At 40.8% G+C, this 13,157-nt stretch overlaps 1 protein-coding gene across 1 annotated transcript in view; it reads left to right on the top strand.

Annotated features, from left to right (window-relative positions):
- The window catches only part of Gabrg3 (gamma-aminobutyric acid type A receptor subunit gamma3), a 343,533-nt gene that overhangs the window by 23,887 nt on the left and 306,489 nt on the right, over positions 1–13,157 (top strand). Inside the window, exon 3 of the mRNA XM_042697459.1 lies at positions 9,051–9,118. Coding sequence (XP_042553393.1) covers positions 9,051–9,118 — 68 coding nt within the window. The remainder of the gene's footprint in view (positions 1–9,050; positions 9,119–13,157) is intronic.

The following is a 13,157-nucleotide window of genomic DNA, read 5'->3' as shown; positions in this document are numbered from 1 at the left end:
TAAGGTGATATTGCATGGTGTAAGGTAATAAATAGGGATCCATTTTTAGTTTTCTGCATATGGACGCCCAGTTTCCAAACACCAATTATTGAAGAGGCTGTTTGGTTTTTTCACCCACACCTTCCCTTGCTTTTCTTATTTTTGAGGTATATACAATGAAATCTTTTTATTTATGTGTAATTTTTGTATAATCCTCCCCTCCTCCATTTGTCTACTCCTCTCCCCTTGTTGCTCCCACCTTTCTCCTTTCAACTATTCCTTTCCTAGTTCTTATTTTGTCAGGCTTTGACTTTGTTTTTCTAAAAAAGATGACGCCATTTGAGTGCTCCATAGAGTCTACTATACTTCAGTTAATTTATTTGTCACCCCTTGCTTAACATCCAGTGGGTTTACTTATTGATTTATAGGCACATTTTAGCTCCACAAATAAGGGAAAGCTCATAACCTTTGTTTCTCTGGGTCTGGCTTACTTTCCTTAATATAAATGTTCCAAGTCTTTGCATTTCCTTCCGAATGGTATAATATCATTCTTTCTGATGGCCGAGTAAAATTCCATTGTGTATCTATACCACATTTCCTTGATTCATGTGTTGATTGAAGGGTTTTTGTACGTGTACAAAATTATGGAATCTCATTGTCTCCCTTATTCCGTGTTACTTATTGAACTTGACTCACAGTGAGATTAGGAGAATTTGATCTGGGTCTCTGTAAACTCTGCCTGGCCTCTGTGACGTAGATCACAGATTGAAGGAATGATTGGGGAAAGGAGTGTGGGCTGCAAGTGAATGGCCACTAGTCTCAGATGGCTGGAAATGGAATCAGCTACAAGCCCTGAACTTTTATTTTCCATATATACAGAGGGGTTACAGTTACATGAGTAGGGTAATGACTACATTTCCTATCAAGCATGGCTACCTCCTCCTTTGTTTTTCCCCTACCATCCCTTCCCTCCCCACCTCCCCAGCTCCTACCCCTCCCCCAAAATTGAAAAGTTCATTTTCAATATAGTGTTCTTGTACATCTCATTGTTACAATGGGTCAACCTGTATCCTTATTTAAGCATTTTGTTATATCCCTTCCCCTCCCCAAATTATAAAAATGTATATACAAGATGCAGAACACCGGAATCAAATATAGTGAAAACAGGGGTTATACCATGGGGGAAGAACATATAAAAGAAACAAAAGAATCACATAGTGCATTATAATTACATTAAAAACAATAGCAAGAAAGAAAAAACCACTTGTGTCCCTATCTTAGGGTTCATTTCGCTTAACATCATCTCATATGGTCATATGTACATAGCTTTTGACCTTTTCAGCTTGTTCTAGACTTATACTAGCTATTGCAAATAAGAGAAAGCATAAGACCTATGTTTCTTTGGGCCTGGCTTATTTCACTTACTATAATTTTTTTCCAAGTCTTCCATTTCCTAACAAATCGGGCAGGGTCATTCTTTCTGATGGAGGCATAGAATTCCATTGTGTATATATACCACATTTTCTTGATCCATTCATCTACTGAGGGGCATCTGGGTTGGTTCCATAGCTTAGCTATGGTAAATAATGCTGCAAAAAACATGGTTGTGCTGGTAGCTTTGGTATGACCTTGTTTGTGATCATTTTGTTAAACGCCCAAAAGTGGGATTGCTGGGTCATAGGGGAGCTCTATGTGGAGTCTATCGAGGAGCCTCCATACTGCTTTCCAAAGTGGTTGAAGAAGTGTACACTTCCACCAACAATGCAGTAGGGTTCCCTTTTGGCCACATCCCCTCCAGCATCTGTTGTTACTAGATTTCTTGATTATAGCCATTCTAACTGAGATGAGGTGGAATCTCAATGTTGTCTTGATTTGCATTTATCAAGCCCTGAATTTTAAGGGTCAGAACCAATCAAGTGAATCAACTAAATGAGACCTTCACACAGCTGGAATGGGATCTATAATAGTGACTTTACCATCTCAGGGCTCAAACCATCACTGCATCAAATGCTTTCACACAGACCCAGAGTCAAACTTTGACCACCTTTGCTGTATCCTATAGACTTGTTACTCAAATGCCTCCATCTATCTTGCATAAACCTAGCATTCTCTAAGTAAGGAAATAGCATTTGAAAACATGTCTTTGTTGAAATGATATGCATAGATTTAATGTAAGCCTTGGAGAGAGAGAGTATTTGCATGTTTGAAGAGTCGGGAGAGATTATTTGTGATCGTAATTATGATGATGAATGTGATGATGATAATAATACTCAAAATTAATAATAGATTCTTACTGGTGTCTTTGTTCCCTCAAATATCTTAGCCTCATTACTAATGTAGAGAGGTTGGAAGTCGGACGCAGAGTCCTGCATTTCTTGCTTGGGAATGCCAACAGGACCCTGGGCAGGCCCTCTCCTCATTCAAAATTTAACTTCCTGTCTGGGTAACAGGAAAAAGAACCATATGGCCTACTGATACATTTTTTTAAATGTTCATGATAGTGCCATTTAGTAATGGTTGTTGCCTTTTTTTGTGCTTAAAGCTAACATGGTACCATTTTGAGCCACAGCCCACTTCTGGTTGGTAAGTGCTGATTGGAGGTAAGAGGCTCATGGACTTTGGTGCCCAGGCTGGCTTGGAACTGGGATTCTCAGATCTCAGCCTCCAGTGTAACAGTTCGGGGAGAGAGAAGGCAGAACTGAAAAACAGTTGGTTTGGGGGCCCTCATTCCCCCTTCAGCCCTAAAGGCAGGGAAGATTAGAACAGAACTTCCCAACTATTGGATGTGTCTTTCACGTCTCAGGGACATGATTGAGTCATTTATTCACCTTTTATTTACTTTTACTTTTAAATTATTATTATAATTGTTGTTTTCTTGGCCATGGGGCTCTGTCCATGAATTCTTTTGCTCAAGGCTAATGCTCCACCACTTTGAGCTACAGCACCACTTCTGGTTTTCTGGTGGTTGATTGGAGATAAAAGTCTCATGGCCTTTCCTGCCTGAGCTGGTTTGGAATTGCCATCCTCAGATCTCAGCCTCCTGAGCCACTAGGATTATAGGCGTGAGCCATTGGTGCCTGGCTTATTTCCTGCTGGTTTATGACTGATGATAAATGGTTTAATTTGATTTCCCAGGCCACTCTCAGCTTTTTCTTTTCCATGGAGGTAATATGATTTCAATCGCAACAAATATTTACTTTCAGGAGTGTCCTTGTCTTAGATGATCTTTTATTAAGTCGTGTGTGTGTGTGTGTGTGTGTGTGTGTGTGTGTGTGTGTGTGTGTGTGTGTGTGTGTGTGTGTGCTGGTACTGGGGCTGGAACACAGGGCCTGGGTGCTGTCTCCAAGATTTTGGGGTTTTTTTTTGTTTGTTTAGTGTAGAGGTCTGCCACTTGAGCCACAGTTGTATATCTGGCTTTTTGGTTGTTAATTGAGCTAAGTGACTCCTGGAATTTCCTGTCCAAGCTAGCTTTGAACCTTTAGCCTCAGATCACACCTTCCTGAATTATAGACATGAGCCACCAGTGGCAAGCTATCTGTTTTTCTCCTCCCTATTTCTGTTTGGGTCAGCTCCTAGTTGTCATCATGTTGGGGCATAGTTAAAAATTCTTATTTTTGTAGGTACAAAATACAAAGCTCATGTAAACATCCATTACGGAAAAATCACAAATAAGTAAAATAACCTTTCAGTCTCCCTTCTCAGGAGCCATCCATCATTAGGAGATATTCAGTGATTACCTTCTGCATTTCACACCTGGGGAAGAGGTGAAGGGAAACACAGATCCTTGACAAAGACTAGATATCCCGGGGAGGCAGGGCGTTATTCAGGGAGCTCAGAACCCCAAAAGGCCTCATAATGTGGTGATTCTGCATTACTACCTGGGAAACAAATTTCCCTAAAAAGCCCACAGATGCTTATTAGAAATATATGTGTGAGACCAAGTTGTTGTTGTTGTCAGTCATGGGGCCTGAACTCAGGGCCTGGGCGCTGTCCCTCAGTTCTTCAGCTCAAGGCTAGCACCCTGCCACTTGAGCCACAGAGCCACTTCTGGCCTTTTCCTGCTTATGTGGTTCTGAGGAATCGAACCCAGGGCCTCATGCATGCGAGGCAAACACTCTACCACTGAGCCACCTTCCCAGCCCGAGAACCAGTTTTCATCACAAAAGGTATTCATCAAAAAGTGTGAACTCTGGGGGAAAAAATAAAATAAAACAAATGACTCAGTGTTCTTGTGGCCAAAGAGGCTCACCTATTCAACAAGGTGGAGATATGTTAATTCAGAGTCTCATTCCTGTAGAGGTAGTCTTGTCTTAGAAAATGACATACGATAGAGTTCTGAGAGTAAGCCACACGAATCTGTACCTATTGTCTTATTGTATTTTTTTCTTAATTCTCCTGATTTTCTCAGACACCTTTTGCTGTGGCTTTGGTTTAATCACAGGTTTAGGTATTTATTGTGGAAGTCCTGGAGATTGAACTCAGGGCCTCATACTTGCTAGGCAGTTGCTTTATCACAGGAACCACACTGCATTTTTGCCATATAAAAAAAAGTTCTATCTGTCTGTCTCTCTGTCTGTTTGCCTTCCTATTTATATCTATCATCTATCTCTCATCTATGCATGTACATATGTATGTATGTATCATCTTTCTATTACCTAAGTTTCTGTATCCATCATCTATCTCTTATCTTTCTATCATCTATGTATGTATATATGTATGCATGCATATATGTATGTATGTGTGTATGTATGTATGTATGTATCTATCTATCTATCTATCTATCTGTCATCTCTCTCTATCATGTTAGAGATGGAATCTAGAATCCTGTATGTGTTATGCCTACCTTCTGCCACTGCACTATTTCCAATGCCTAATTTTGTGATTCTAGATGAAAACATTTTCTTTGCAGGGATGAGGGGGTAGGGGGAGGAAGGATGGTTGCAATCAATTCCTACTGCTCATTGGAAAAGCCTGAAGAAGATTTGTAATCAGCTGATCCAGGCTGTGCCAGTCTATCTTGTGTGAGAAACCCAGAGCTGATACAGTTTATTTGATTTAGTTGTGTGCCTGAAAAGAAACTACCAAGCATAAGAACATGGCAGGTGGGCATTAAGATTTTTTTAAATAAGTTTTTTTTATTGTGAAAATACTGTACAGAGGGGTTACAGTTACACGAGCAAGGTAATGAGTACATTTCTTATCAAGCATTGTTGCCTCCTCCTTGTCTTTCCCCTACCATCCCTTCCCTCCCACCTCCTCAACTACACTCCCCCCTCCCCCCACCTATTTGTAAAGTTTATTTTTCGACTTAGTGTCTTGTACATCTCATTGTTGCAGTGCTTGCAATGTGTCAACCTGTATCCCTATTTAAACAATTTGTTTTTTCTCTTTCCCTCCACAAATTACACTGACATCAAATACAGTGAAAACAGGGGTTATACCGTGGGGGAGGGACATACAAAGCAACAAAAAAAATCACATGGTACCTTATAAATACATTAGAAACAATAGCAAGAAAGGAAAAAAAAAACACTTGTGTTCCTAATGTGGTGTATATATATGTATATATATATGTATATATTTGCAATAACTAGTATATGTCTGGGACAAGCAGAAAAGATCAGATAAGATGATGTCAGGCATTAAGATTTAAATACAGTATACCACTGCCCTCCATAGGTTTTGCATATGTGGATTTAACCAAACCATGAATTGAACATATTCAGAAAAAAGTATTGGATCTGCACTGAATATTCCCTAGCTCATTAGGAACACCATTCCCTAAATGATTCTCCAGCATTTACATGGCACGGGCTATTATAAGCCATCTAGAGTTGGTGGAATGGAAGTGGGAAGATATGCCAGTGCATATGCAAATACTACACCATATGATGTGAGTAGTTCGAGCCTCCCGGGGTTTTGGTACTACGTGGTGTCTGTGGAATGACTTCCCCCAGATAAGGGAGGAATACCCACCCACCTTGGAAGCAGTGGTGTGGAGGCCAATGATAGCATGTGTTTCTCTATGCATTTCATTCCAAGTTGGCATTTTGGCTGCATCCTACAAAGTACCATGCATGATGTTTGAATGGAGACTTTAGTACATATCTCTTGGGGAATTTTGGAAATAAAATGTTTAGTATAAAACTTGTACTGTAATAATTATATGTATATATTCCAGTTTTTACCTTGACAGGATTTCTTAATATCCACAATCAATAAGTGAGAGAGCCCGGTCACATACCCATGGCTCATACATTTAATCCTAGCTACACAGAAGGCTGAGATCTGAGGCTCGAGGTTCCAAACCAGCCTGGCAAGAAAGTCTGTGAGAGTCTCATCTCCAGTGGGCCACCAAAAAGACCAAGAGTGGAGCTGTTGCTCAAGTGGTAGAATGCCAACTTTGAGTGGAAAAGCTAAGGGACAATGTCCAGACCCTGAGTTCAAGACTCAGTACTGGTACCAAACAAACAAAGAACAGAAAAAGGAAGACCTTCTCTAAGAGAGAATTCATTTATCTCCAGCCTCTGGAGTCCATCCACAGTGGAAACTCTTGGAGCCTTTTGGTTCATGCACCCATCCTCAACCTACATGTTTTGCTCTTAGCCAGATCATTAGATATGTACCCTTTTTCATTTGCATCACTTCTTTCTCTTTCTTCTCTCTCTCTCCCTGTCTCCCTCCCTCCCTCTCCCTTCCTTCCTTCCTTCCTTCCTTCCCTTCCTCCTTCCTTCCATCCATCCATCCTTCCTTCCTTCTTTCCTTCCTTCCTTCTTTCCTGCCTTCCTGCTTTCCTGCCTTCCTGCTTTTCTTTCTTTCTTTCTTTCTTTCTTTCTTTCTAATTCCTTTCTCTTCTAAGCTTTACTATGCTCCATCCATTGACCTTTCCTGCTTTTAAGTCCCTATATCTATAGGTCCTTTCTAAGCGAGCAAATGAAACATCTGATTGAATAAGTCTACTAAATACTGTGAATCTATATCTTTCACATGTCTTGCAAAACTACACAATGGGCTGACTTTACAGCATTCTGGATGGCATAAGCAGAGGTCATGCCATGTATGGAGACAGGACAGTCACAGGGCGCAAATTCTTTTTTTCTAGTAGTTAGTAAAGCTTAGTCTACAGATAAGGGTCTTGCTTCTTTGGGAAGCCAGGCATTGTGTGTTTAGTGCATGCAATGGTGCTGCGTTGTCTTCCAACATGCCAACAGCTCGTTGGAGCTAACCTAACTTGGTTTTGCTGGTAGTGTTGGAGATAGGTGCTTCAAATTCAGCATCGTTGTTTTCATTGCGTGGACGTCTGAAAAATTATCACCCTGGCTACAGACTGTGTGCAATGTTAGGAGAGTCTGAGAGCTCAGAGTCTCTGCTTCTGTTAGTTCCAGAGGAGAGTGCAGTCCATTTTGTGAATGAGCAGCTATTTAGTGGAAGTGAAAGAGGCTCATTGAAATAATTGCATATGCAGCCAACTCTTGTTTCCATAGAAACTCCATGTAGCAAGGTTCATGAGTCTTGTTTATCTCCCTCCTGGGCAGAAATGTTCTGAAATTGGCCCTGTCTCCTTTATCAGTCCCTGGGCAGTAATGAAGAGGACATCCTTCTTGGTTTTTTTTTTTTTTAGAGGGTATGGGCTCCCTGGCTCCAAAGCCTTACACACTCCCAATGCCATTTTGGCTCTCGCTTAGTTCCTTGGCAGATGAGCGAGTAGAAAATGAGGTTCTTCAAAGCCAAATTAGCCAATTTCACCTCTGAAGTGCAATGTCAGATTTGACAGCTTTTGGTCAAATAACCTATTCTCATGCTGGAGGCTGGGATAATCCTTTGAGTTATTACAATTCTTATTTTTATTTCATTTTTTGGGTTTTTTGGGGGAGGTTGTCAGTTGTGGGGCTTGAACTCTGAGCCTGGGCACTGTCCCTCAGCTCTTCAGGTCAAGGTGAGCGCTCTACCACTTGAGCCAGAGCGCCACTCCCAATTTTTAAATTTAATTTTAGTGTGTTTTCTTAAAATGACCTCGAAGTAGTCAAACAGAAGTTGTACATGTCAGTTTATAAGGACAATGAGTCTTGTTCAGTTTTATTGTTTTCAATCACAGTATTTAGCCTCCATGATGGAGGTAAGTATAGGTATTTAAGTCATAATAATAATAATAATAATAAATTACCTTCCTCCAACTCCTCATTTATTTTCTACTTTCTTCTCCCTTGCCTTCGTCTTTCTTCTTCTCTTCCTTCTCCTCCTCCTCTCCTTTCTCCTTCTGTTTCTTCCCCTTCTTTCCCTCCTCTCCCTCCCTCTTCCTCTCCCTCCTCCTTTCCATTTCTTTCTCCCCCTCCCCCTCTTTCCTCCTCTTGTTCCCCCTCCCCCGACCTTCTTTTTTGGAACAAAAACTCACTAGAACTTTGCTTTAAGTTTCTCTGCTTTGGAACAATATCTAGACAGTTGTGCAATTACCTCATTGATACTGTGTACCTTTATAGCAAAGCATTGTCATTAAATTCCTTAGGCAACGTTGTAAGTTTTTTCTCTTACTTTTGCCATAAAGTCAACTAGTGTTGCAGATACCTTTATAGTCATTTGTCACTGGCAACTTGCAGTTGTAAATGTCTTTTTTTTTTTAATTTGTCACTTAATAAATACAAATAAGAATGGATTATCTTTTGAGACATTTCAAAGTAAGAAAAGTCAAGTGTGCATTATAAATGCAAGACACATGCCAGGTGCTTATGGCTCATGCCTGTAATCCTACCTATTCAGAAGACTGAGATTTAAGGATTGAGGTTCAAAGCTAGCCCAAGGAACCACCACAAAACTGGAAGTGGCGCTGTGGCTCGAAGTGGTAGAGTGCTAGCCTTGAGCAAAAGAGCTTGGGGACAGTGCTCAGGCCCAGAGTTCAAGCCCCATGACTGACCAGAAATAAAAAAAAAAGGAAGACAAGACCCCAAGAAAAATTCTACCCATAGGATTCCAACATGGGCTTGCTATCTGAGTGCCTGAGTCCCTGGGACATTGAACTGTGTTCTCTTCTTTCTCTCCAGCACGAAGTACTAACCTACGTCTATTTTCCTCCACAGTAAAGCCAACGGTGATTGATGTGGACATTTACGTGAACAGCATTGGGCCGGTGTCATCCATAAACATGGTAGGAAGTGATTTCATTTTTTTTCTGGTCTGTGGTTGCTGTATCTCATCTTGGTTATAACCTCACTGCTGATTTCTGTTTGGGATTTATCATACAGGCTTAACACAAATCACTTCTTCAAATCTGAAGGAATTATGGGTATTTCAAATGAAATGGTATTGAAGATGATTTTTTTTTTAAATTCGCCAGCTGTTTGAGACATTGCATCTGATGATAGGGAACACCCATCTCCCATTCCTACCTTCTACATAACTATTCACAGCGTGTGAATTCTCAGGGTTTTTGGTTTTTTTTTTCCAGTCAAGGGACTTGAACTCAGGGCCTGGGCGCTATCCCTGAGCTCTTACGCTCAAGGCTAGCGCTCTACCACTTTGAGCCACAGCTCCACTTCCAGTTTTCTGGTGGTTCATTGGAGATAAGAGTCTCATGGACTTTCCTGCCCAGGCTAGTTTTGAATCTTGATCCTCAGATCTCAGCCTCCTGTAATCCTAGGATGACAGGTGTGAGCCATCGGCACCCGGCTCCACTGGGATTTATTTTTTATTTTATTAGTAGCTATGCAGCCACTGGATTTATCTGACCTCATTAGTATTAGGGATGAATATAAAAGACAATTGAAATTCATTACTTTTAGTTTCCTTTTCCTCATTTCAAAATTCAAGAGCTCGGCTTTGTTGTGTTTCTCAGGAAAGGATCCAGGATTTTCAGCTTCCTCTCTCGTCTTCAATTTGGAGGGTAAATCGACTCCTATTGGTTCATTTCTTTCTTTCAGGAGAAAGGATGGGATCAAATAGGTACTTTCCCTGACGAGAGGGTTTCCACAGTTATATAACAACACTGAGCTCCAAACAAGTCTTCCCTCATGCAAAATGGCTTATGAGCAACTTATTAATGACTTATTAGTAAGTGCTGGTATGTAAGAATGTGTTTAACACCAGCTCATATGGCTGCAAGGAGTGATGTTATAAGATTCCCAGAGTAATTCTGGTAGCCCCAGATAATATCACAAATGACCACCCCCCCTTCCCAGTGCACACCCCCATATCTTAGTGCCTGATTTTTAGGGGTTCAGGGATATGTGAAATTCAGTAGAGAATTTTCCAAATGCTAGCTGACATGATATCTTCAAATCACAGTGTTCTGGTGATAGAAATAACCTCTCCAAAATTAGTAGCAAGATCGTTTCTTTTCACTGCCAGGTTTTTAAAGTTTTTTTAAAAAAAATCAATGTAGGAGTAAAATTATATTTGTGGGGGACTTCCTTAAAAAAAAACCTCAGGATTTGGATGGAGCTGAATGGAGAATGTACCCTTAGTTTGCATGAGGTCCTGAATTCGATTTCCACTACCAACCAATAAAACCTCAGAACAAGAAGAACAAAACAATGTCCACGACACCCATAAAACCACCCAAAGAGGTGAAGTGAATAATAAAGGAAAATTAGTTACCATAGCCTACAATTGTGGTTGCAATACTTTTTTTTTCTTTTTGTGCCAGTCCTGGGGCTTGAACTCAAGGCCTGGCATTGTCCCTGAGCTAAAGGCTAAAAGCTAGAACTCTACCACTTGAGCCACAACTCCACCTCTAGCTTTTTGGTGGGTAATTGGAGATAAGAGTCTCATGGACATTTCAGCTCTGACTGGTTTTGAACCACAATCCTCAGATCTCAGCCTTCTAAGTAGCTAGGAATATAGGCAAGAGACACTAGTTTGTATTCCTTTTTTTTTTTTTTTTTTAATAATGTTTATTTTGTTGCCTCTGCCAAGAAAATGACAGCTTTAGTATAATGTAAGAATACTGAGCCAGGCTCGTGTGACTGACAACTATAGTCTTAGCTACTCAAGAGGCTGAAATCTGAGGATTGCAGTTCAAAGCCAGCCAGGGTAGGAATATCTAGAGACTCTTCTCTCCAATTAACCACCAGAAATATGGAAGTAGAACTGTGGCTCAAAGTGGTAGAGCATTAGCTTCGAGCACAAAAACTCAAGGATAACACCCAGGCCCTGAGTTCAAGCCCCAGGACTGACAGAAACAAACAAACAGAAGTCGCTTACTTTTTGCTTCTTTTTGTGTTTTTTTTTTTCTCCTACTTACCTTTGTGCCAGAGCATTTTTATCTAGCATCCTCTGTCTAACACTAAAAGAAAAAGTATTTCTGGAGCTGTTTAGCTTTAAAATTATTTCAGTGAAAGGGCATTGCATTAATATATCTCCAGATTTACATAGACTCTTATTCCTGATCTATTTTGAGTTCACGTTTTAGCATTGCTATTTGACCATTGTTAGGATTTCTATGTGGGAATCCCACTTGCCAGAGGGAAGAAGAGGCTAAGGACAGGGCCTCCCCCTCACGCCCCACCCCCTCCCCCCTCAGGCGGTGAGGATTCCTCTAGGGGTCAGCTTCCTTCTTGGGGAAGTGACAGGAACAACACAGAGGGCTTCACTGAGATTATCCCCATCCAGAATGACTGACAGGGCGGATGTATGCTGGCGGGACAGCCTTCGGTTAAAAGCAGGATGATATTCAGATCTAACTTCCACATAAGCAAGTGAATATGAGTTCTTTGTCTGAGCCTGAATTACGTCACTTAACATAATTTTTTTCTAGGTTTATCTATTTCCCTGCAAATGATGTAATGTTCTTTTGATGGATGAGTAACATTCATTTCTCTATCTATCTCTATCTGTCTGTCTGTCTGTCTGTCTGTATCTATCTATCTATCTATCTATCTATCTATCTATCTATCTATCTATCTATCTATCTGTCTGTCTGTCTGTGTGTCTGTCTGTGTCTATCTATCTATCTATCTATCTCACATCATATTTTCTTGACTTATTCATCTATTGAGGGACATCTAGATATTTTCCTTAACTTGGCTATGGTGAATAGTGCAGCAATGCACATGGTTGTGCAAGTCTCTTTACTGTACCCTGACTTTTAATCTTTTGTATAAATCATATATGCAAACAATACAGTCTTATGAATATATACATGCATATATATCCCATATTAACTAAAATATGATATCTGCAAGGAAGTATTCCAGGGGTTGAACTCCTTCGAACAACTTAGTGTTTAACACAATGAATAGCAGGAAGCTAGAAATTTCTAGTTAGTGTCTAGGGAAGGGGAGGTCAAGGGGAGGGGAAAGATGGGTGGATGCAGTGAATATACTTACTGCACATGTGTGAAAATGGAACTAAGTAAATTGAAGGAATGGGGGGGTCAGGGGGGTGGAGAAGGATGACCTTGATCGAGATGCATTGTGCTCATCAACTGACACATCACATTGAAATCCTTTTGTACAAAGCTACTGACAGATAATTTTTAAGAATGAGTTAACATATAGTAATTCTGGAAAAGAAAAATTTGTCTCACATGGAAAAACAAAAAACAAAAACAGGATGCTAGTGTGTGTGGCCTGGCGGGGGGGATGAGGAGGGCTGGTTTGGTGATTTTTTTCTGGCCTGCAGGTGGATGGACCCTGTCTGCCAGGTTAGGGCATTCAAACGCTGGTGGAGATACAAGTGCTGTCTTTTGGCTTGTCCCAGACTTATTTTTATAGTTCCAAAGCATGGAACCCCACCACCTCCAGAAATATGTGCCAAGCGTATTTTATGAGAGTGGCTTCTGGTTGTATGTGGTGGACAGTGGGGCTTTAAATCGGGAACTCAGGCCCTAGCATCCGAGGGTAGAAGATGACCTTGACAAAATGACCCGAGGCATTGTCAGCCCTGGGAGGCCAAATGACCATCTGTGGGGCTTCAGGCGTGTGAACATCCTGAATAACATAACGTACCCAGAAAGCCATCACTGGAAACCAAAGCTTTTTTCAATTAATTTCTTTGTTTTAATAGTTTGTCCTGAAGCCAGGCTTTGGTGGCTCACACTTGTATTCCTAGCTACTCAGGAGGTTGAGATCTGAGGCTCTAAGATACAAACCAGCCCGGGCAGGAAAGTCCATGAGACTCGTATCTCCAATTAAACAGCAAAAAGCAGGAAGTGGAGCGTGGTTTAAGTGGTAGAGCTCCAGCTTTGA

Source organism: Dipodomys spectabilis, unplaced genomic scaffold, assembly GCF_019054845.1.
Source record: "Dipodomys spectabilis isolate Male_0828 unplaced genomic scaffold, ASM1905484v1 ptg000219l, whole genome shotgun sequence".
In the NCBI taxonomy this organism is placed as follows: domain Eukaryota; kingdom Metazoa; phylum Chordata; class Mammalia; order Rodentia; family Heteromyidae; genus Dipodomys; species Dipodomys spectabilis.
The sequence above is the reverse complement of the archived record's forward strand: the minus strand, read 5'-3'. Positions and strand labels throughout refer to the sequence as shown.